The sequence below is a fragment of the Marmota monax genome, unplaced genomic scaffold (genome assembly GCF_021218885.2).
Source record: "Marmota monax isolate L192 unplaced genomic scaffold, Marmota_monax_Labrador192_F-V1.1 WCK01_AAM20220418_F8-fsc00020, whole genome shotgun sequence".
Lineage (NCBI taxonomy): Eukaryota > Metazoa > Chordata > Mammalia > Rodentia > Sciuridae > Marmota > Marmota monax.
The window spans coordinates 17,899,217-17,924,913 of NW_026692912.1; the positions used below are offsets into that span (position 1 = coordinate 17,899,217).

The 25,697-nt window shown below is 39.7% G+C and overlaps 2 protein-coding genes across 7 annotated transcripts in view; one reads left to right on the forward strand and one right to left on the reverse strand.

Annotated features, from left to right (window-relative positions):
* Nr6a1 (nuclear receptor subfamily 6 group A member 1) overlaps positions 1-20,352 on the reverse strand; it is a 211,325-nt gene extending 190,973 nt beyond the window's left edge. For 2 of the 4 annotated variants that reach the window (XM_046451748.2, XM_046451746.2), the window contains exon 1: positions 20,023-20,352. In XM_046451748.2, the coding sequence (XP_046307704.1) occupies positions 20,023-20,122 (100 nt within the window). In that variant the 5' untranslated portion in view covers positions 20,123-20,352. The remainder of the gene's footprint in view (positions 1-20,022) is intronic. The other 2 variants (XM_046451745.2, XM_046451747.2) reach the window with 2 other exon arrangements.
* Positions 20,353-25,175: 4,823 nt separating this feature from the next.
* Positions 25,176-25,697, forward strand: part of Olfml2a (olfactomedin like 2A) — a 31,201-nt gene continuing 30,679 nt past the window's right edge. For 2 of the 3 annotated variants that reach the window (XM_058581733.1, XM_046451858.2), the window contains exon 1: positions 25,226-25,361. Coding sequence is in view for 1 of the 3 variants with exons in the window: in XM_046451857.2 (XP_046307813.1) it covers positions 25,263-25,361 (99 nt within the window). In the remaining 2 variants the exon portion in view is untranslated. Of the gene's footprint in view, positions 25,362-25,697 lie in introns of all 3 variants that reach the window. The other variant, XM_046451857.2, reaches the window with a different exon arrangement.

Sequence of the window (25,697 nt, forward strand, 5' to 3'; positions counted from 1 at the left end):
CTTTTCAATTCTCTTTCAATCCTTCTGACAGTATCAGAAGAAAAATTTCAGTTTGGTACTAGTTATACCAAATTAATCAACCTTTCTATGAAAGGCCTAATCAGAGACTGGTAGACAATAGCATCTAGTCAGAACTTAACACAATTTTATTATTTATTTATTTGTTTGTTCATTCATTTATTTATTTATTTTAGTTGCCAATGGATTTTTCACTTTGTTTATTCATATGTGGTGCTGAGAATTGAACCCAGGACCTCACACACGCTAGGCAAGTGCTCTACCACTGAGCCACAGCCACCACAATTTTATTTTCATGGAACATATTTTAACTGTTACCTTCTTTTGTGGTAAATAATTTTTTGTTTAAAATAATGACAAACTTTGTCTTAAATAGTTATAGTTAATGCTTTTATTAACTATAACCCAAAATAGTTAATTCCTTTGGCTGTAAAGTATTAACTATTAAATAAATCCAAATATTAAATAAACTATATTAGAAAATGGCAAAAATCATGATGGCAATAAACAAAAAATTAAAGTTTGAAAAATACTAGTTTAAAGCACATGCTTTCTATGTTCGAGGCCCTGGGTTCAATCCCCAGCAACACATACACAAACTGGTTTACTGGAATAGTGATACAAGTGCTGATAGGTTAACAGAGGCTTAGAATTGAAAAATAACCTAACTATAATATGGGCCTATCACAATCTTTCAAAACTACAGAAAGGATTACACAAATAAGTTTAACCCAATGCCTGGAACTGAGTGCTCAACAACTAAAGAATATTATCTGAAAGCACTTTTAGAGACCTCTAGGGAAAGAGTATATGGAAAAGGGTTAGGGAAGCTAGGCTTCCTGTATATTAAAACCTGAGCATTTCCTCTGGTTGTAATACTTCCCACTAAGAACCTCCAGGGACCTCGCCTTGCTTTTTACCCTGATAAAGCTGCAGTCTAATCTCCTAAGGCTAATGATTTAGTTACAAGCAAGTGACTGGGAATAAAGTGCTACAGAAAGAATAGTACATATCTTAAATCACTGAGAAGTCAAACCCCAGAAGGTACCAAGAAAGGAAGGGCCATTCTATAACAGAAGTCCAGGCGAAATTAAGATACTTCATTAAGGCAAATTCAAATTGCTGTAATCACCAAGTGATTGGTGGCCCATGAACCAGTTTTGATCACTTCATCATCTGCTACTAATCAACTAGAACTCACAGGTGAAAAACCCCATAGGAGGAGAAAAAAGGAAAAGATCCAACCCCAAGTAGAATGCTCCCAACAAAAACACCAAAGACTCAGTGGTAGATGCTTGCCTAGCACGTCAGAGTCCCTGGGTTCCATCCCTAACACCACAAAAAATAAATGAGTACATTTAAAAAAAAAAAAATAGTCTTACTCCTATGTGAATGGCCACTTTATTTTATATGTATTTCCTAATTTTTCCAAATCTGTGAAGTAATTCCAACTCAATTCACCAAATCTCCACAATTTTCTAAATTTACCCAAAATTTGCTTTAGTATTTAGGTAGTTTATTACAATTAATACTGATGGGTCGTTCTGATTAGCTTTAAGGATTTCTGCCAAGTGACAACTGACAGGATAACAGCATTTTCAAGAATGTTCAATTTGTCTTTCTCCTAGCTTTCTGTTCCTGTTGCTAGAAAGAACTGGAAGAAGAAGAGGACCTCTGCTGGTGGAAAAATCCAGACTAGTGTAGGTTGCAGGGAATGGGAAAGGAAGTTCCAGAAAGGAAAGGAAGACAGGATAAAGGAGAGGAAAATTAACAATGATTCTGTAAATTCTACAAATATGACTTAGCAAACTGACTTTTATTGCATTAGATATTAAGTAAACTGAACATGTGGCAAACTGGTTTTCAGTGATTTGGATTTTGCTGAACTGGTTTGTTTGACCTGTGAACTCAGTAACTTTATTTACATTATTTTATTTAGACTGCATACCTTTATTGCTCATATGATTTCATATCAAATTCAGAAAAGGAAATTAACTCAGGAATTCATATTCTTAAAGTTATACAGCTACATTCTAGGTTCTTCACGTACTATCTCATTTCATTCCCCAGTAAAATCTATGTGGCGATTCCACAAGCTTTTACCACTGCCCCTCCTCCAAAAAGTCAAATAATAGGAAACAAAGGATTTACCTTAGGTCTAATTTGAAAACTCATGCTCAAATACATCTAATAATCACTACATCATAATAACAATTTGCTGGGCTGGAGCTATATTGCTCAGTGGTGGTGCACTTGCCTGACATGTGTGAGGCACTGGGTTTGATTCTCAACACCACATATAAATAAATAAAATAAATGTCAAAAAAATTTTTTAAAAAATTACTGATATAACTATAACCCCTCACACACCCTAATACAATAACTACCTAAACATATGTATCTGCTACTCAGACTGAGTGGCATTACTTTAGGCAAAAAAAAAACAAACAGAGATGTCATTATTTTATTTAGACTGGATACTCTTTATTGCTCATATGATTTCAGATCAAATTCAGAGCTGAAATTGCTTGAGAACTTCCATTACTATCATTAGGGACTCTTGACTGAAAATGCCTGCTATGTACTAAGACCTTTTTCCTTTTATTATGTTGGCTTCATTCACAGAAACACAGGCATATGATTTCATGACAAAATTTATTTTGTCAAAATGTGTCTACCCTAGTCTCATAAAATAAATATAAAAACTAATTCTAAAATCTAAAAGACTTTGCTTTTAGATTTGCTTTTAGACTTGCTCAAACTATTTTTTACAGCTGGACTCTTCAGGAAATTATCACATACATGATGCTAGGAGACAAGTTTTCTCTCTCCTATTGACAGATAAAACCTGACTTTTCCTATTAGTAACAATTTCAAAGTTCCTTCTATCAATAAGATAGTAGTTCGAGGATCTCTAACAACTGAGAATATATTCTAACTTTTGGGTAAACCAAAAAAATTATAGATCATATAAAATAGTCTGTATATAAAGCAATGTGAGTGTGCTGGTGCTAGGGATGGAACCTAGAGCCTTGCACATGCTAAGTACATGCTCTACCACAGATCTACATCCCCCAGCCCCTAAAGCATTTTTTAAATAGTAATATTTTTACTTTAACACTAAGTATAATCATAAACTTTTATTAACAAAAGTTCATAATCCTGTAAAATATATTTTAAGAATCAATTAAACTTACTTTTTTAAAAGTGGTAAATATTTGTTCTTATTCTCTAAAAGATTCAAAAGTCTCTTTGGGCTGGGGTTGTAGCTCAGTGATAAGACAACTTGCCTCGCACATGTGAAACACTGGGTTCAATCTTCAGCACTGAATAAAAATAAATAAAGATATTGTGTTCAACTATAACTAAACACACACACATACAATAAAAATTTCTTTGATATTAAGATAGGGAAAATTTAAAAAACATAGGGAAAAGATAGGTCTTTTCAGCAAATCTGAATAGCCCAAACTGACATTTTGAAAAATGCCACCCAGGGTCTGGGGTTGTAGCTCAGGGGCAGAGTACTTGCCTAGTACATGTGAGGCACTGAGTTTGATCCTCAGAGCCACATAAAAATAAAGGTATTGTGTCCACCAAAAAAAAAAATTAAAAAGAAATTTCACTCAACCTTAAATCTTTTCAAAAAATATTTTAAATGTTCAATATGAACTTCTATGTTCTTTAAATGTTCTATATGAGCTTCTCTTCTGCATAATAGTGCCTCTCATCATTTCTGATCTTCAATGTCCACCCAAGACTAAGTTTAATGCTTTAGCAAACAGAATAGGATTTTACCCAACCTCTTTTGAAATCAACAAAAGCTATAAATTTAACTCAAGACAGCTTTTTGTAGTTCAGTTAAATTCAAGGTCATCTCAAGGATTTTAATTACTAACAGAATTTGAGGAGGTATATACTTGGTATAGTTGAGAGAAAGAACAGCTGGTTTATTCACTTTCTTACTAAAGTATTATAAACAACTGTCTTGGACAATTTCAAGTTCTCAGACCACCAGTGGTAAGCAAAGGAGCAAAGATAGAATCTTCAAACATTTGTTTACTTTCAATAGACACAAAGATTTTTTTTTTTTTGTACTGAGGATTGAACCCAGAGGCGCTTAACCACTGAGCATCATTCTCAGTCCTTTTTTATATTTTATTTTTGTATTTTGTATTTTATTATATTTGCTGAGGCTGGCTTTGAACTTGTGAACACTCCTGCCTCAGACTCCTGAATTGCTGAGATTACAGGCATTCGACACCATGCCCAGGTCAATGACACACACCTTTAAAAAGACTTGAAGACGCCTTCTTTTTATTTCAGCCAATGACTTATCTTTAATTAAAAATTTATAGACAATCAAAGTGTTTCCATTTCCATCCCAGTTTAAAAAATGTGAAAGTCTTTCAAATTAGTATGACACTTCACAGAAGAAGAAATACAATCTATCAAGAAATGCAAATAAAAACTCCATTCAGAATGGCAATTATCAATAATACAAGCAACAATAAATGTTGGTGAGGAGGTGGGGGAAAAGGTACACTCATACACTGCTGGTGGGACTGCAAATTGGTACAACCATTATGGAAAGAGGTATGGAGATTCCTCAGAAAAGTTGGAATGAAACAACCACTGAACCAGCTATCTCACTACTAAGTTTATACCCAAAGGACTTAAAATCAGCATATTACAGTGACAGTAGCTAAACTATGGAACCAAACGGGGTGCCTTTCAACAGATGAATGGACAAAGAAAATGTGTGGTACACATACACAACAGAATATTACTCAAAGCCTTAAAAAAGAAAAAAATTATGGCATTTGCTGGTAAATGGATGGAGCTAGAAAATATTATGCTAAGCCAAGTAAGCCAATTCCAGAAAGACCAAAGACCTAATGTTTTCTCTAATATGTGGCTGCTAACCCAAAATAAGGGCAGGGGAGCTAAGGAAGAATAGAGTTACTTTAGATTAGGTAGAGGGGAATGAAGGGAGGGGAGTGGGATATGGGAGTAGGAAGGACAGTAGAGAGTAAATCAGTCATTATTACTCTATGTACATATATGACTACACGACCCAGTTGGGTTCTACTTCATGTACAACTAGAAAAAATGAGAAATTATGCTCCATTTATACATATCATAGTAGTGCATTCTGCTATCATATATAACTAATAAAATAATTTTTAAAAAGGAAAGAAAAACAAATTAGTATGAGATTTATGTAGATCCTTTCACCATCAAACCTGGAGGCAGGGTCATGACAGAAAAGAGAAACCCATGCAGATTATGCAGATTTCTAAAGAAATTCAAGTTTAATTCATCTCTCCATGTACCTAATTTATAATCATACCCAGCTGAAAAGTCTCAAAACATATTAAAGACTTTGAAGAAAATAAATGTATTAGAAGACACACTCGTATCAGTTCATTCTCCCAAGATTTTGAGAGACAACCAGAGAAGGTTCCAGAGTATCTTTGCCACTCATTCACCCAAAATCTATAAAAGAAAAGCAGGCAGTGTCAGAAGGTCCTTAAGCCTTGCTCTGACCAAACTGGAAATACTGGGTGGGTGTGGGAGGCAACGTGCATGAAAAAACTAGTGCTAGAATCCAAAAGGTTCAAAAACAAGCACTGGCAAAAATTTTCTCTCACCAAAAGAGAGAAAAAACAATATAAACGGCCTACCACAGTGTCTCAATTTCATCTCTAGCACCAAGCATTCATTTTTTAAAAAAATTAGTCCAACTGACATCTCTAGTCAGCATCCTTATAAGTTAGAAGTTGAGGTATCTCAGTATAAACTAGTTGTTAGTGAAGGTACTTTGAGGTAGATATATACTTTTTAAAATCACCACCACCACCATCCCAAAGAAAGCACAAAATAGTATGGGCAGCAGTGGAAAAACGGTGAAAAACTAAAATTATCAAAATGGATGGCAATGAAAAACAATCATACAGCTATCGAGTTTTATATAAATTTGCTATTGAGTGAAGTTTATTACATGAGAAAATACAGAAAACAGTATTTACAATATGATGGCAAAAAAACTAGTATTTGAAAAAAGTCTATAGGGCTGGGGATGTGGCTCAAGCGGTAGCACACTTGCCTGGCATGCGTGCGGCCCGGGTTCGATCCTCAGCACCACATACAAACAAAGATGTTGTGTCCACCGAAAAAATGAAAAATAAATATTAAAAAAAATTCTCTCTCTCTCTCCCTCCCTCCCTCCCCCCCTCCCTCCAACCCTCTCTCTTTTTAAAAAAAAGAAAAAAGTCTATAAGGATGTTAGGTTATTTTCCTTTCATGTTCTATATTTTCTACAGTGACTACATACTTCCTACTCTAAAACATTAAATTCTTAAGCAGTTCACACCTAAGGATATAAGGATAATAGGCAATTTAAGCACAGAAGTCAGGAACCACTTAAAAGCTAAATTCAAGATACAGGCTAAATCCCTCCTGATTTTTATTTACATGCAATCACTTCCAACTGTGTTCCCCAGGATATGCCCCTTTCAACAAAGCTCTGACACTGCTTTCCAAACAAAGTATTTGAAATACAGCCCAGTCCCATCTGTGCTCCCAGAATTAGCTTGGAGAATAAATTTACAGTATTTCACATGTATTGCCCATAAATGTTCATTAATTAATGAACATTATATATGAAAAGCAAACTTACTTTGAAATATTTTGAAACGGCTCACAGCAGATAGGAAATTTTATCTTGAAATGTTAAATGCATTCATCACAGTAGCATTTTCAGTAACTACTTGCCATCAGTTAAATTCTAAATTCCAACTAGCCCAATCTTTCAGTTAATCTGTCAACAAGAAAAGGAATATTTTTTTGTAGGAAAGCAATTGTACTTTCCCACATTAGGTGATTGATTAAGTTCTCTTCTTTAAAAGGCTGATTGGTTTCCTGGTGCCAGTAAAATGATTGATGAATATTTCAACTGCAGCTCTCTTGCTATACCCCCCACTTTGCCCCTCCCCCATGCACTGCCGCCCCTTTCCTGCTGGGTTCCCTTTTACAGGCCAGCAGCATTTAAGTTTTCTCTTCTGTTTTGCAATTTTCCTTAATGAACCCACATTTTCAAAGGCAAGGCATCTAATCTTAAGATACGACTCTTCTCAATGTGAATGAAATTTGCAGATAAAAACCCCTTTACAAGTCATTAGGGAAAACTCTGAAATTAATTATGGATTTTACTCAATAAATGAAATTGTACTCACAAAAAAGAAAATGTGGCAGGAAGAAATTATAAGTGGAAAGAAAAGAGGTCATGTTAAAAAACAAAAATGAACATCTCAATTTATATTATAAATTCCCATAAAATTAGAACTTTAATTATAAACAAAAATCAGACTCAGAATGGAATTTTAAATTATGTGGTCCTTCGAGGTGTTCTAAAATCAAAACAGGGAGGAGGGGAGGCACTGGGGTTTGGCTCAGTGGTAGAGCACTTGCCTAACACATGTGGAGCACTGGGTTCGATTCTCAGCACCACATATAAATAAATGAAACAAAGGCCCAATGACAAGTGAAGAATAAACAGGGAGACTACGCATAAGTGTTCTTAGAGGGATGATTAAATAGAATTTGAAATCATCCTAGAGAATGTGGGCAGTAGGTACCACAAACAGCTATTTGTTTTAGGCAAGGCTTTCCTAAATTGCAACTTCCTGTTTTACAACTGATTCATTCCAACATAAAGTTGGAAAACACCTTCAGGGATTATATAATTTAGCCCCTTTATTTCATAAGTGGGCCCAGAGTGATATGCCTTTGCAAAAGAGTAAAAAATCAGAATTCAGATATAAAACTACTTCCTGGGCCTCACTTATAGCATCTCAATGTGGTCTGTTCTGTGAAGTCCTTCCCCAAACCTGATACAGGGGCATAAACCTGTAATCCCAGCAACTTGGAAGGCTACAGCAGGAGGTTCACAAATTCGCAGGCAACCTTGTCAATTTAGCGAGACTTTGTCTCAAAAAAAAAAAAGAGGGATGGGGGGCCTGGGGATGTAGCTCAGTGGTAAAGCACACCTGGGTTCAATCCCCAGCACACACCCAAAAAAGGTGAAGTCCTGGGCTGGAGTTGTGGCTCAGTGGTAGAGCACTTGCCTGGCATGCATGAAGGCCCTGCGTTTGATCCTCAGTGCTGCATATAAATAAATAAAAGATCCATTGACAACTAAAAAATATATTAAAAAAAAAAAAGGTGAAGTCCTTCCTACTCAAACTACATTGTTACCATTCAATCTATTAACCCACACTATCTATCATCTTCCATTTTTCTCTTTGCTAGGAAATCACCTTCTATATTTCACACTTTGGCCAGCTAGCTCTTATATTTCTATTTTCAAAGGGACACATCAACTTTCTCAGCTTACTAAATCTAATATACTGCTTAACTTAGATTCTGGCCTCAATTTTCACAAGCAGCTTTAAAAAAAAAAAAAAAACCAACTCCCTTTCCCTTTTTAGATTTTTTTTTTTTTTCTGACTACCAACAAAGTATTCTGATTAAGTACAAGACTCGGATTCCTGAACTGCCTCTTCTTTCATTCACTCAACATTCATGAAACATCAATTCCATGTGCTTGAAGTACAGGTACAAGATATCATCCCTGCCTTAAGCAGCCCAAAATCCATTTTCCTTAGCACTCCATAGATTCACCAATTTGGCAAAAAAAAAAAATAAAAATTCTGGTCAATTACTTACTAAAGTCAACGTGAAAAAAAACAAGTCACAGGAACTTGAAAAGTGAATCTTTGTGTCTCTCTGATCTATAGGACTTGAATTCCTGGCCTCAACAACTATAAATGGCCTGTATTCTCAAATGTCTGCTTTAGCATAGACACTATGCTTGGCACTTTACAGATCTTTATAAACTCTAGTCAAATTCCAAGGTGCTAAAATATAGGAGTTCATATTGAATCTAGTGAACAAACTATTAACTGTTTCCTGGCTGTTACTGTGAAAATAGGGGAGGGGATTAACCCTACCCTTTGTCGGCCTCAGTTTTCCCATCTGTAAATGGAGACAATAATTCTACTTCATAGGATTATAAGGATAAAATGAGCTAATATATGTAAGCTGCTTGGAGTATTATAGAAGCATCATGTAAATGTTAGTTGCCTTTATTAAATGAGAACACTGAAGTTCAGAGAGATCAAGTGACAAAAGTTACATAGCTATAACCATTATTCCTCTAGAAGAGCAGTCCCTGCCCTTTCCCTCACACACCATCTACCAAAATCCTTCCTCCTCCTAGATGGAAGTACTACTGGCACTTCAAAAAAAAAAAACAAAGCTCTCTAAATGGATGTCAATGGGGGGTTTCCTCCCCCCAGGTGGTTTATTATCCTGCAAAAATGGTATCTTGGGGGAAGGACTGCAAAGCTAGAGAGGAAATCTCATGACAAATTAAATTTCAAGAGTACAGTAAGAACATGGGAGGAAAAAATCTGCATCAGTTATTGGGTTTAATATTTAAAGTGATGGGCTGGGATTGTGGCGTGGCTCAGTGGTAGAGCGCTCATCTAGCATGTGCGAGGCCCTGGGTTCCATCCTCAGCACCACATAAAGACAAATAAATAAAATAAAGGTATTTTGTCCAACTACTTCTAAAAAATAAATATTTTAAAGAAATACTTAAAGTGATTTAACTCAATTAAAGTATGCATTTAAAAGCTGGGTTTAGTGGTACATGCCTATAGTGCCTGCTGCTTGGGAGGTTGACAGGAGGATCACGAGAACCCAGGAGTTCAAGACCAGTCTGGGTAATATGGCAAGACCACATTTCAAAATCAAAAATAAAATAGAGAATACACTTAAAGATTCATCTGGGGGCTGAGGTTATGGCTCAGCGGTAGAGCGCTCGCCTAGCATGTAGGAGGCCCTGGGTTCGATCCTCAGCACCGCATAAAAATAAATAAAGATATTGTGTTCATCTACAACTAAAAAAATTAACAAAAAATTCAGCTGAAACTTTAAGTAAAATCAAAGCATTAAAATGTAAAATGTATCTTATAACTAAGCTGCAATCCCCACAAAACATAGAAATGTTTAAAAGGTTCATGAGACTCCATGAACATCAAGGTAATCATAGAACTATGAGAAAGCCTAAATATATCACTAATCTTTCATCGCCAACCCAATCTTCACCTAAAATTCTGATGCAGTAACTCCTTATTGTTATTCACATTGTTATGTGACATTTCTTCAACACCAAGCCCACTACAGAAAGAGTTCTGTCTAACAACTACCCTAAGGAATAAATCCTTAACTCCTTAACAACATAGTAATTGACTTACACTAAAATGTTACTCACACTAAGAAAGGGTATTCTTAGACCAGAAGAGGAGCTGCTGCTCCTTACTTTATTACCACCTTAGGGAAAACCAGGTTGAAAGTAAACCAACCCACAAAATGACATTGCCAAAAACCACAACTTTAAAAACAAGATGAAAGCTAAACTTGTCTAAAAAAAGCAAATATTTTTAAAAGATGTGAGTTTTATCTAATATTTTGTTATTTTTATAGCAATAAATCTTATTAAAAATTATTGTATCGTCAGATTTTTTTTCCCCACAATTTTAAGTCTATCCTTCCTGAGGAAAAGGGCTCTGTTAGAAAACTGCTGCCACAAGATAATTAGCAGTTAAGCAATAGGTTTCATGTAGCAGGTAACAAAAGGCTTATCAGAGAACTCAGGGTGAACTATGACACATTTCATTTTGCTTCAAGCAAAGAAAATTTAAAATAATACCCTCTCATTTCCAGCAAAAGGTAGCTCCATTACAGAAAGGGGAAAGATAAGAAAATCCTAAAGTTAAGAAGTACTAATAGCATCTGATGAAGTTACCATTTTATTACAAATTAAGTTGGTTCATTTAGATGAGTCTCACATAGTTTTGTATGAGTGCCCTCCTAAGAGCCTTTTCATACTCTTAAATATTATTGAAGAACCCAAAAAACTGGTGCTTATGTGAGTTCATCTATCGGTATTTACCATATTTAAGAATAAAACTGAATTTTTAAAAATATATTTTTTTTAATATTTATTTTATTAGGTGTAGATGGACACACCACAATGCCTTTATTTTTATGTGGTGCTGAGGATCGAACCCGGGTCCCGCCCATGCTAGGCGAGTGCTCTACCGCTGAGCCACAATCCCAGCCCCTTTAAAAATATTTTAAATATTCATTTGAAAGTAATAAGGCATTAACAAAAATAACATTAAAAATAATTACATTTTCAAATAAAACAAAAATTAGAAGAGTGACACTGTTGCATTTTTGCTAATCTCTTCAATATCTGGCTTAATTGCAAAAGCTAGATCCTCCTGTTTCTCCAATCAGTGTGTTGTGATGTATGTATGTGTTCAGGATTTTGTTTCTCATGTGGTTTTGGATGATGTATAGGTAGAAATCTGGCCTAAAAGAGATTCCTAATTGGAAAAGGAGTAAGAATTCACTTTCTAAAATAGCTATGCATGTTTTCCTTTGATATTATACCAAAATTCAATAAGTGGTGATTTCCTGTAGTTGAATTCAAGGTGCTATCTAAAACTACTGACAGCAAACTATGTGTACTCCATTAAGTTAAAATCTACAGGTCAATATGTTTTGTTTTGTTTTGTTTTGTACTAGGGATTGAACCCAGGGCACTCAAACCCTGAGCCACATCCCCAGCCCTTTTTTCATTTTATTTAGAGACAGGGTCTCACTCAGTTGTTTAGGGCCTCGCTAAATTGCTGAGGCTGGCTTTGAACTCAAGATCCTCCTGCCTCAGTCTCCTGAGCTGTTGGGATTATAGGCATGTACCACCACCTCCAGCTCAATATGACTTTTTAAAAGGTCTTTTGCCCACACAGGATTTTTAATTATCACACCTAAGTGTTTTGGAAAAGACTGTATCACTGAGATATGCAGAACTTCCAAATAGTTAACAAATTTCATTATACAATATTTTTTAAAAATCACATTTGTTATTACCACCATCCATCTTATAAGAAAATGTTTTAAGTTACTGGTAAGCTGCCAAATTCATAGCTACAGGTACAAGTTTTTCAAAATTCTAAATGTTGCCTGAAAGCTCAAATTTTATTCACTGGCAACAAATGGTTAGTTTTCCTTAATGTGACAAGCTCACTGTTCATTTTGGAGGTCAGACAAATGCCCAGGACTGAATGAACAAACCATAGTATGTCAATTGCTCTTTTAAGTGAATATGGTGTTAAATGAAAAGAAGTAGTCAATTCAGCTCACAATATGATCACACAAGCACTCTTCCTTAAAAAACAACCATTCTATTGAAGTATACGTAAGAAATGCTTTATTGTGTACTTGCCATTTCATCACACATACAACAAAAACACAGATACCCAAAGGTTAAGATTTAACCTGTAGCTCAGTGGCAGAGCGCTTGCCTAACATTTGTGAGGCACTGGGTTCGATCCTTAGCACCAATTAAAAAAAATAAATAGATAGATAGATAGGGAGATAAAGGCATGCTGTCAATCTACAACTACAAAAATTTAAAAAAAAAAAAAGATTTAATAAAATTAATTTTTTTTCCTGCTTCTTCAAGGGCATTCTCAAGTGAAAATGGCTTTAAAAAAAAAAAAATGCATGGAGGTAAAGAATAGTTTGGTACCCTGATTTCCTATAAGGATCCAGCAGTTTTTACCCACAATCATTTTTTAAAAATATCAGTACAAATATCAATACAGTGGAGAAAAAAGCAAATGTCTTAGTAATATAATGACAAGAGTTTGACCTGGAGAACATAATGAAAGGGTCTCAGGGACCCCCAGAGGTTCATAGACCACATTTTGAAAACTACTACTTTAGATACAACCCTAAATAAATTTAAGAACTCAATAAATAAGAAGAAATTAAGTCTGAAACAATTTAATAGTGAGTGGTCAACAATGATTAATGATAGAAAGTAAACACAGTCCAACTGAGTGATTATTTCATTATTTTTAACTACTTCATTATTTTGTTTATAAACTTTAAAAGGCAAGAAATAAGGATGATGAAAAGGATATATAAGGCTACAAAGCAATGTCTTATCCATGTTTTCTTTTGTAAAAGACTAAATTACATAAATTGGAATAAATGGTGATAAATAGAACATTGTATCTGATGCAGTAGAGCATAAGAAACTAATGAAAATAGTCAAAACTGATTTTTTATTTCTTCCAAGGTCATACAGCTTCAGATTTAAATTAGCACACGAATTAAACAGAAGAAATCCTTAAAGTGAAAACCAGGAATGGTTAAGCTAATTCTCATTGCTAAAATTAGTCTATCCTTTGTTTTAATACAGATTTGTACTAGTTTCCTAAATTACGGGATTATGTTAAAGAAACATTATAGGTAAAATATCCCAGTCATTTTAATTTCATCAATTATCTCCCTATTCAGTGTTTTAGAAGAAAAAAATAGAGATCACAAATTTTGGCACTACAGCAAAGGATTGGAAGAACAAGTTAAACTGTTAACAAACCTCTGAAATGCTTTTATATAGACATATCTAACAGTCCATGATTTATGAAATGAAAGGAGGAATTGGAAATTAAAAAGTGAGAAGGCAGAGCTGGGGATATAGCTCAATTGGTAGAGTACTTGCCTTGCATGTACAAAGCCCTGGGTTCGATCCCCAGCACCACCAAAAAAAAAAGTGAGAAGGCTATCCACCTCTTCCGCATAAGTATTTCTCTCAAAATATATAATGAATTATAAATTATTTCCAATGCAAATTATTGGCCAAGCAAATATCTTTTAACACATTCTTTGCTAATACCACAATAACTACACTTCAACTTTCAATGGGCTATTTATTACTCTAACAATTCCTTCAATTACTATCACCAAATTCTTTTTATAATATCTTAATTTGGCAATGAGAGAAAAGTATTATTGTTCAAACCACCCACAGAGCATATCTTCAAATCAAATGCTGGGATTTGTTTCCCCGGAATACATTACATGTTGCTGTCCAGGGAATTGGTTTTAGAAACATTACACCTGCCAGCTGACTTATCAACAGTGCCCATAGAATGGACACCAACTTAAAAGCAAGAAACAGTCCAGAAAATAGAAAAATATACTACTACTGCCATCTGTGGTTTATGCTTGAATGGCTTCTCTGGTGTAAACAAATCGAAGGGTGTAGTGTTTGTAATTAAATGTAAAGATGTGAAGATAGTTGTTAAAGTTAATTTTTAATATAACAAAATTGTAGGAGTAATTTAGTATGAAACGTAAGAATTTGTGAGAGTCTTCAATTTGAGCTTATATAATACTGAAGGAAAACCCACAATTACCTTGAATTAAATGTTTCCATTTAATAGAGACTAACTTTGTTTTCAATCAAACATACACTCCTAAAGAAATTCAAAACTCTTAAATGCCTTCTATGAATTTAAAATGAGGGTAGTTTCTTTCTTGAAATGGCTATTGTCAGTATTAAAACAATCCCCCAAACTTGTAAAGAAAAAAACAATGTATTTTTTAAGGAAATTCAGGAGTTTTCTATTTACACACAATAATTTGGCCAGCTTGCTTCCACAAAGATAAAATTTTGAGGGTTCAACTATTCCTATAATCTAAAGAACAAAAATTCCAACATGCAAATGAAGGTTCAAAGTAGGCTATTTTCACAACTTATTTTCTCTCGGTTTGCTTTCTCAAATGACAGCCACTGTAGCTTGGGATCAAAAGATTCAATGTAGCTGGGGGTGGGGAGAAAAGCAATTCAGCTCCCCAGCAGCCAGCTAAGGAAATCCTGGTCTGCTCCCAAACTAAATCACTGTTAATTAGAATTACCGGGAACACCAGTAAAGTCTTTTTAAAATGATTGTAACTAGCGGAAAAATCTATTTTCTTGAGAAGCTGTTCTAGAAAGACTGCTGTTGAACTGGCAATGAGAAAGAACAAAATAAGGTAGGAAAACCTTTATTCTTTCAAATACAGTTCTCCATTCTGTAGCTTTCTAAACCACAATGAAAAAGCAGGTTGAACATCTCACTTTTTTTTTTAATCTCATTTTCCATTACCTATGATCTAACACCCTTCACCTTTTTCATGAAGAAAAGCTATACCAGAAGACCAATAAACAGAAGATGGGCTTGATTCTAGGGACAGGTTGTTTTTCAAAGTTAAGATTAAGCTCAGAGGAATCCGAAACTTCAATTACAAAAAGTTCAATAGCCATAAAAGAATTACCTGCTCAATACCAAGCTCCTTCTTGCCAATTTAAATAATTCTGGTATTTCTGAACCCCAGTTGTCAATTGAAGGCATCCATAAATCCTTAAGAAATTACCTGTGTCTGGAAAAACTTTAAAATTAAAAAAATAAATAACCTTAAGAATATAAAAAAAAGTTAGAAAGAAAACATTTACCCTTACAACTTGTTGGTTCTGGAAATACTTCCAAAGTGTTAGAGAAAAAATAAGACACTTTTATTGTCCTACTTTAAAAAATAGATTTTACCAACAATGTAAAATTTACTCTTAAAAGGCATCTTCTCAGATTTAACTTTCTACTTAATTATATGCTTTGAAAAAATACTGAACAAAGAAATGACATTTAACTTGGCCACAACTCAAAAATGAATGTGAGGGAAAAAAAAAAATGACAAGAACCCAAAGACCAAGACAAATTGACAATAAAGTCTCTCTTGATGTGGAAGGATCTATCCTAGCATGTTGAAATTTTTTTATATCTTTATTTATTTTTATGTGGTGCTGAGGCTAGAACCCAGTGCCTCACATGCGCAAAGCGCACGCTCTACCACTGAGCCACAACCCCAGCCCCAGCATGGTGAAATTTTGAAGCTAGAAGTTGCCATCTGAACACAATTCATTAGCGAACCAGTTTTTCTAATACAACAAATCATGGGAAGCATCATTAGCAATTTAAATCTGCACAAGAAATGGTATGGGAAATATCCCTTTTATCAAGTAGCAGTTGTCATTTCAATCTACCATCCTCTGTTATGCTATAATCAGTATTTATTTATTTAGTTATTGGGGATAGAACCCAGGGACACTCTACCACAGAGCTACATTCCCAGCCCTTTATCTTTTTTGAGACAACCTAGGAGGCTGGCCTCAAATTTTCCATCTCCAAAAAGAAACTGCCTCCTGAGTTGCTGGGATTACAGTGGCACCATGTCCACCTATAATCAATTTTAATCTAAAAGTCTATTTTCTATCTTTGCCCCATAAGTGAGAAGGAAAAAAAACAAAGAAATGAGAAACCAAGAAATGGTGGATGAAACACAGAAATGCATGATACAGGCAGACTTTTGGAAATTTGCCAGCAGTTTTTTTCATTAACTCCCCCATTTAACTCATTTTTACATGCTAACACATCCCATGCATACACCTTTTTGTTAGAGAATTCAGAATGAATTATGGGTTAGGAAGCATGTCATGATCATATTCTGAGATATATGAGAGTCAGAAATGCTCAGGAAAAAAAATGGCAAATTGTACATCAGATTGGAAATGTTATCTCCCACATCAGCTGCCCAAAATTACAAGTGGATTTGTTTGTTGTTGCCTTTGGGTGTTTTTTATTGTGGTCACAGAACCTACTACTAATAAAAGAAATCTGTGTACTGTAGGTATAAGCATACTGATTTAACAAAAGCAGAAATTTTGAGTCAACTCAATTAAATTTTAAAGTAACAGAACAGAAAAGTTAAATTGTCATGGAAAATATTTAATTTCAGGGATAAGCATTTAGTTGGCATAGTACGCAGGAAAAAGGCATCATACTATTTAGTGAACTCCCAATTTCCTATAAAGTGTAATTATATAAAAATGTGCTTTTAATTACTTGTAATGCCTTATAACTTTCTTTTGCTTTAAATATTTAAAAATTTACTCTCAAAACGAGTAAATATAACATTCAGCATATGCCTCATCAAATCATTCATATGCCTTGGAAATCCCAAAAGGGAGCAAAAACCTCTATTATCACTGAGTTCATGTTTGTTATGAAAACCTACAAGCAACAACTGAAAACAGCATTGTCAGCACAAGGAATTCCTGCAAGGGTGATGGTATATCAAAAGGCTAACCACTCTTTTCTGATAGAATTTAAAAAAAAAAAAAAAAATTAAAGGACTGTAAATTCAGCATCTGTGGTGTTTCCGGCAGGAAAACATTTTTAAAATTCCATCTCCAGTTTATTTCTTCATGGCACAGACCAAAGACCTCCTATCTAAATAGCTATCTCTTGCAACCACTTCATACAAAATGGAAATCTGTCACTGTGATAAAAAGTCAGGAGTTCTTTGTGTGTGTGTGTGTGTGTGGTGTGTGCGTGCGCTTAGAGATTGAACAGTTTTGTTTGTTGTTGGAGGAAAGTAGTAATTAGAAAGCAAAAATAAAAAAGAAAAAGAAATATGCCCACTATTCCAAAGGCAAACTATATTTGATTTTTTTTTTTCTGGGCAATTCTTCTTTGAACATTTTAAGTTCCTGAGTACTAATAAACATGAATTGTAAAACAGTATACATTAATTTTAAACAACAACAAAAAAAAACCCACAACCCCATTTTATTTATGTATTTTCTTTTAAGCCCATCAAGCTAGAAGCTCCCATCGTGTTTCCAACAAAAAAAAATATTTGTATTACTAACTTGGACTGATGTGAAATATTAAAACCACCTTAGCAGAAATAGATTACTCAATAACATCCTTTTAAATGCTGCTGACCAATTCAGGAAATGAGACTATCTATGAGAAATCTGATTAAGAGTTAAAATTACCATTTAGTTCTTTAAAATGTACTAATGAATAATTAATAACAAATGCAGTTCTTTAGCTTCCCTTACAACAATATTCTCAAGTAGAACTGAAAGTAATGTCTGCAGTAAAATCTGTCATCTACATTATATGCACAGGTGGCACAGGAAGTATTCACACATAGGAAGACATTAAGGAAACATCCTCACTAGTATGTGGGCCATACAATAGCTGCGGTGCTTGGGTTTAAAAACTAAGCACAGCAAATTTTAAACTAGGACTTACAATATTCACAAATTAATACCAAACCAAAACTCCACACAAACCAGCTTTAAAACTCAAACGCATTAAGGAAATCCTTTGTTTCAATGATAATTTCCCATTAGACCCTAACTGGATTCCAGGCTTCTCTTTTGTGACATGGGGTTTTATTGATTTCAAACATGTTCACATTCAGAAATTAGTCTCCAAAGACACTTCATGGGATAGCCAGCCACCTAGACACCACACATCATACACATCTTTCAAAAGAACAAGAGCTCTGAATATCACTATTTGATCAGCAACATCAAGTTAACCAGGCTCTCTTCTAAACACTTTTCCTTTAAATGGTTTAAAAAAAAAAAAACTAGACTATTGAATTAACAATAAACGTTTGATGAGTTAATAAACCTATGAAGGCACAGATCCAACCCAAGATTTCTCCCCTGTGTAGCTCTTCACTCATCCAACAAATGAGCGCTTAGCCAAGTGACCTATTTCCAGGTTACTTTCTTCGCACCTGCCAAGTTACTGTCCTGATTGAGAAACTTCTTGTCGAAGCAATTAATTTTTAGTGCCTCCTAACTGTCCCGGGTGTTTGTATTCAATTTGAAATCTGTTACTTGTTAGACACTGTTCGGTCCCAGATCTTTCAGAGAATTGCGAGTTTATGGCGCAGAGAGGGGAGGAGGCACGGATCTCGGAGAGCCTGCCCTTTATTCGGAAATGAGGAGATGTGAAAGGTGGAAGGCAGGGCAAATAAATAAATAAATCGGGTTTGCTGCCGGAGCGTTTGCCGGCCGGTTCGAGCACCCTTTGTAATGCAGGCCTCCCGGGGCTATCGCCTGCGCTAATTGCTCCAGGGCGCTTTCCAAGTTCAAAAGTTCACCTTTTACGACCTCACAAAAGCTCCTTACACGTTACCAATAAAAACATTCCGCCGCAAACACCGAGGGGGGAAAATATCAAACAGATACAAATAAAAAACCCTGCAGGAGGGGAGCCCCCAGGAACCTGAGGACACCAGGACCGGGGGGCAGGGGGAGGTTGGCAGGAGGAGTCCGGCCAGGTGAGGAATTCTTAGCGCCCGAGGACCTGGATCGAGCCAGGAAAGAGAACTAGGCTGGGCAAGTGCGGGCCGGGACGCGCCGGCAGACGCCAGGAAGAGGCAGGTGTCCCAGGCCCCCAGCCGGGCTAGACCTGAGCCAGCTGAAAGTGGCGGTTTAGCTAAAGAGGCTGAGCAGGGACGGAGGCAGGCAGGAGACTGCGGCCGACTGGGAAGGTGAGGCCGAGGCAGGAACAGGCACCAAGAGGTCCGAAAAAGGAAACGATGAGGATACCAATCAACAGGGGCTCCGCGCAGGGTGGGGGTGTAGGGGCTCGCGGTATTAAGAAGGGAAGCGCGGGGCTGTGGCATGGAAAAGGCTCCAGGAAGGTGGGGGAACCAGGGTGTGGCGTCGGGTCTGCAGGGCCAGGAGGAACCCGCGTGAGAGACCCCTAGTTGGAGGAAGGACTCAGGGAACCCGGAGAAGGCGGATGCCCCCACGAACGGGCCGCAAGCGTGGGGAGTGAGGTCCGCCGGAGGGGACGCAGGGGTAGGGGAGAGGAACCCGCGTGGGGGCCCGGGGATAGCAGGAAGGATTGGCACAGAGGGGTCGGGGGGGAGGGGAGGCCTGTGCTGAGGGAACACCACCGGGAGGGGGAAGTGGAGCTCGGTGCCCAGGGAACCGGGCAGGGGGAAGGCCGCGCGGAGGGCAGCGGGAAGGGAAGGGGAGGGTCTGCAGCGAGAGAGACCCAGGAGGAGGAAGGGTCCGCGCTGAAGACCGGGGTGAAGGTCCACGCTGAGGAGCCGCTGCGGCTTCCCAGAGCTAAAGTCGGCCGAGAAGAGAGGACTCCCTGGAAGAGCGGGAGGAGGCCGGCCCTCGCCCGGCCAGGGCTCCGCAGGCCCCTCACCCACCGTTGCGCGGCGGCGGAGGGAGCGCGGCTGGCGGCTCTAGGAACCCCGCCGAGCCCCCGCCGCCTCCCCCTCCGCTAGGCGGCCGTTCGTCCCGCTCCATGCGGAGGTGCTCAGGGACCGCGCTGGGTTCGCTGTTCCGCCATGACCGGCGCACTCGTCGTCGTCGTCGTCGTCCACCGGGGGGAGGGGGGCTGTCAGGAGCCGGCTGGCTACCGGCCGCGGCGCTCTCTGGGCCCCGAGCCACCCGGCTCCGCGCCCCTCCGCGCCCCTCCGCGCCGCGCCCCCTCAGCACTGGCCAGCTCCTTCCCCTGACGTCACGCGCCACTGCCACGCACGGCCCCGCGGGGCACGCTGGGAAGTGAAGTCCTTCTGGAGAGGCCGGCCACGCAGGACCTCACCAACCGAATGGGTACGAAGAAGAGTAAGCAGCCGTGAAAAAAGGAATCCAAGGCTTGTCGATAACACGAAACCTGGTAAAACTTCTGATAAATACTGAGTAAACGGTTGTTTCAGGGTCTTCTCTTTATTATGACATATCCGTGATCGAAGCGCTCGACGACTCCACTTATCCCCCTACCCCATCAATGAGTCTTCCCAAGGAGGTGGATCGAAAAGAAGCCGGGTGAGCACGTGCAACGAAGCCCAGCCCTGTGGGCGGGGCCCCGAGGAGGCGGGGCCTGGAGGTATTCACTAAGGTCTTCCTCCTCCGCTGCGGGACAAATTGGACCGAAGATTAAAGGGCCGGAGTTTAACTCGGGGTGACTGCGTTCGTATGCAAATGAATCTATACAACTCTGCTTTCCGGGGTAGTGTTTAAAGCCTTTTACCTCCGGGTGGGCGGGAAAGAGTAAAGTTTCTCATCCTCTTCTTTCATTTTCCCCCTGCCCGTAGAACAGATGGACAAACTAAGCTCGGGGACATTGATTACCATTAAAGAAAACGTTAGGCTTTTAACTCCAGATGTCTTGCAGCCCTCCATTTGAGTAGCCCCTTGCCCGGAGAACAAGCTCCTTTCCCTCTGCTCAGATTCCCTGTGAAATGAGGTTGGACTAGGCATGGGGTCCGGGTGAAAAATCCCCACACACACCCGGCCCAAGATTCTGAATTTTCCTGAGAGCATAATCCTGGATTTTCTCCGCTGCTCCCACCGGAGCACACCTCCAAGGGCCACCAGGTGGCGCGCGGCCACCGGCCTCTGGGCCTGCTAGGCTGTCTTTCAGCGACGCCCTCAGGAAAGTACTCTTTGCAGCTACTGACCAGGGTCTGAGCCCTACCTGGCCTGCTTGAGGACAAAGAACAAGAATACTGGTGCTTCCCCCGCCTCTCTGCTGGATTGTGCCGCAGCTTCCTCACTGGCGGCTCATTTCCCGCCCTCCCCTTGGCGTCCCTCCCCTTCCCTCCACTCCATCGCCCCGCCAGTTCTTTAGCTCCTCTGTGTGATTCCTTACGTTTAAATCCTTGTCCTGGCGTTTGCATTCCTTCCTGTTCTGACCCCGTCTACATTTCTTATCGCACCCCTTCCCTCACCTGCTACGCAAGTTTTGCAACGCTTTCCTAGTACTTGGGGGGTTACCAACATTGTGCTTCATTCTTTATCCTTTATCTGTGTTGACTACTGTTCTGAGAGATTTACATTAACATTTTGTTGCCTAAACCTCAGGGTCTCTCAAGGAGGTAGCCTAGCTATTGCCCTTATCATACACTGATGAAATCCCCTAGAGGTAAGATTCCAACCCCAGCTGGTCAGAAAGCTGGAATGCTGATTTCACCCATCCCACTTCCAATGCTTTTTCATCTTTATAGGTTGTTAAAATACTTCTTCAGTGGCACCTTCCTTAATACTTCCAACCAAGGAACAACTAGTTCTCCTCTATATTACCGCAAGGGTCTGTTGAACTCTGTGCAGACTGTAAGAAATGGTCTCAGTGATGGCTTCCTCACCACCATTTCTGAGCTCCCCCAAGGGCAGGGAGCAATGCTGGCCTCTCCTACAAGGAGAGGAGATTCTGTAGCATTGGGGGAAAGAAGAAACAGAAGAGATGGATCCTCTGCGCTATTCCCTCAGCTCTGCCTTCTAAAATATATCAGAATTTTCCCATCTATCACAGGCTTCTGAACCTCCCAAAAGCCTTCCCAGATCCTCCTGACTACTCAAAGCTCTTTATTATCTCATCATTGTAACCCCAATTGCTGGCTGGATGAAAGGAATCAAAATAAATATACAAAGCAATGTAAGGTCTGTCTTAATAAATGGAACCTGTTACTAATGTTATTTAGAAAGTGATCCCAAGTCCCAGATACTGAAAATGCTTCTAGGAAGAGTCAAAATACCACAGCACTGAGAAAAGCAAGGGGAATGTATACATAGACTCAGAAAGATGAAAAAGATTTCCCCCCAGCACCTGTAGTACTGAAGACAGAAGAGCTGGTAAGGAAAGAAAGAATAAGGATAGATCTGATGGGGAATGGTCCTGAGGCCAGAAGCAGACAAACAAACAGGACCAGAAAAGGATACAGAAAAGAACAAGGCAGGCATCAGCGTCTTTAGGGGGAACTTATCCTATGGTGGAGGAGGCAGACATACACTAATCAAATCAGGAAATCACTCAAACCCACAATGGCATGAAAGTCTTACAATTGAGAACTCAGAAGTTCCAGATCCTGGGGGAATGTACAACAGGGCTCACTATAGTTGGTGGTGGCTTTCTGGGATAAGGAGCATTCAAATAAGGTGAAGAGAATGAGTAGGAGTGTGTCAGACTGGGTAGAGAGAAAGATATCCAGTTGAAGAAACAGCACAAGCAAAAGTTCCCAAAGGTAAGTCAGAGCTTGGCACATTTAAGGAAGTGGAAGATTCCATGGTTTTGGAACAAGAAGAGGGACACCCCAGATTACCATCAGGTTGTGTGGGACAATGGCCAGTAGGGGGCAGAACTCCTAGTGACAGCAGACTAGCCAACCTACTACTCTCCTAGAAATCCAGGCAACCAGGCTGCATTTGGGAGAAAGAGAACCTTTGCCTGGCTACATTTAAGTACGCTTTGTCTTTTTGGTTTTTGGTTTTTTAATAGATAGGGAGCAAGTTGCAAAATCCACAGAATGCACAAAAAAAAAAAAAAAGGTCTTCAACGGAAATTCTCCTGACTCCAGTTCTTGCCAACCAGATCCCCACTCCTTGGAGATAACCACCATATGAATATATTGTGTGCCCTTTCAGAGATCATCTGAGTACATAAAAACACAATATTTATTTTTCACATTAAGCCTGATTTTGACACCTCCCTATGAAGGAGATCTCTAGTTATAAAAGATCCTTAATTGTACTGAAAATTGTACTGAATGCCTCCTGTATGTGATTTTTTCTTTTTCTGTACTGAACTCAGGGGCACTTTTCCACTGAGCTACATCCCCAGATCGTTTTGGGTTTTTTTTTTTTAATGGTTTTACCACTTATTGGGGTTTAGGGGTTTTATTTATTTATTTATTTATTTATTTATTTATTTTTAGTTTTCGGTAAACACAACATCTTTATTTTATTTGTATATGGTGCTGAGGATCGAACCCAGCGCCCTGCGCATGCCAGGCAAACGCGCTACCACTTGAACCACATCCCCAGCCCCCCAGCTATTTTTTTTATTAGTTGCTCAAGACAATACAATGATCTTGACATATCATACATTTGATTCAAATGGGGTATGAATTCTTATTTTTCCACGTGTACAGATTGCAGGTTCACATTGGTTATACAGCCACGTTTATACATACAGCAATACTAGTGTCTGGGTTTTATTTGTTTTTCTTGAGACAGGGTTTCACCAAATTTCTGAGGCAGGTCTTGAATTGCAGTCCTTCTGCCTCAGCCTCCCGAGTTGCCCAGTTTAGAGGCATATAACTCTACATAGCCTACATGTGATTCCCTAAGTCGGCTGAGAGTCACTGAGAACCTGTTTGTGCTAGGTCATTGGTCCTCAAGCCCTGAAGAACTTTTGAATACATCTATTGCTGGGCTGCTGAACCTTTTTCTGATTCACTAGCTGGGCTTAGACCTGAGAATCTTCATTTCTGACAAGTTCCCAAGTGACACTTGAGACTGTTGGCCAGGAAACCTCACTTTGAGAATGGCTGAGTCAGCTACTCTTGGAAACAATGAAAGTGTGCACATTAATGACCTATTTCCTACAAGGGAAACTTATGTCAAACCAGAAAGGCAGTTCCATGGAGTGACGAGAAAATGAAGATGGTGGGAAGCCGGGAGCTGGGGCGGTGGCCGCATCTAGGGCACAAGTAAATGTTCCTTTTAGTGCAACAGAAGTTTACAAGGCCAGGTAAGCACACAGCCAATCTGTCTTGAGCCCAGGAGAGTGACAAGTACACTGACTTGGTAGAGAAGGAAGAGGGAGGGGCTTCAGGCCCAAGGGGTGTTCAGGGGAGGAAGGGCTTTCAAAAGACCGGGAAGGAGTCCCCTGTGAAATAAGGAAAACCAAAGACAAACCAGGGCGAGGTTCAGGAAGGTGTGACTTGGGTGTCGGTTTAGGAAGGATGGAGAGGATTTGGTTACAGGGACGCAACAAGGCATCTTGGTGAAGAATTGAGACTGAAGACCCCCAGGGCGAGAAGATAAGCGGGGATCCTGAGACTTGGGCTGCCCCCGGACTGTTCTGGGGGGACAGGAAGAAGAGGGGGAGTTTAAAAGGTAGTTGGGGCTGGAGTTTCGGAGCCCACGGGAGGGTCGGAGAGGGAAGGGGCTGAGACTTGAGAAGACTAGAGTCAGCAGGGTCCCGGGGACAGAAGGGGGATGGCTTGAGAGAGCGCAAGGGCTCATCTGCTGGGAACATCGTTCTTTGGAACTTCACAGCCCCTCCAGAAGGGCGATTTTCTCCATTTTACCTCGGGGAAACTGACGCTCAAATTGGTTAAGGGACACTTCCAAGGTCCTTCATCTCACAGAATAGGACCTCGACCTGTATGGGACTCCCCTTTCTGGCCTCGCTCTCCTGCGGGCTCGGAACCGGACTCTTGTTTGCGTCCTGGCAGGGATGCCCTTTGGAAAGCCACGGGATGGCAGGGAGGCCCCGAGCGGGCGGGGCGGGAACCCCTCCGCCTTAGCTCCGCCCCAGCGGCGCCGAGGGGGTTCGGGGCGGGGAGCTGGAGCAGAGCGCGGCGCGCGGGGCGGCAGAGCCGGCTGCGCAGCGGAGCTTGCTGTGCTGTCCGAGCTTCCCAGGCCGCGGTGCCTGGGTGCCATGGCCGCGGCCGCCCTCCTGCCCCGGCCGATGGCCCTGCTCCTACTGCCGCTGTTGCTGCTTCTGCTGCGGGCTGACCCGGTGCTTGCCAACAGTAAGGTATGCGCGCCCCTCCGACCTGCCGCAGCTGGGAGAGGTTCCGTGCGAGGAGCGTGGTGCTGGGGGTGCCGGCCAAGGAGGGTGCAACCCGCAGGGTGTTGAGGACCCAGAAAAGGGGAGATCTGACCTGGGATTTAGCAAGGAAGCTATGGGAGCGAGGACCTTGGGAGAGGATCATGTGAGGGAAGAAGCGCTGGAGAGGATGGGGTGCTTGGGACCCGGAGCCTAAGGAAGGGGTGCTGATACCCAGTTGGATGTGTGGAGGAAGTCAGCGCTGAAATCCAGAACCAAGGAGGGGATTCCCAGGAGCTCTGGGCCGGGACAGCGCGGAAACTG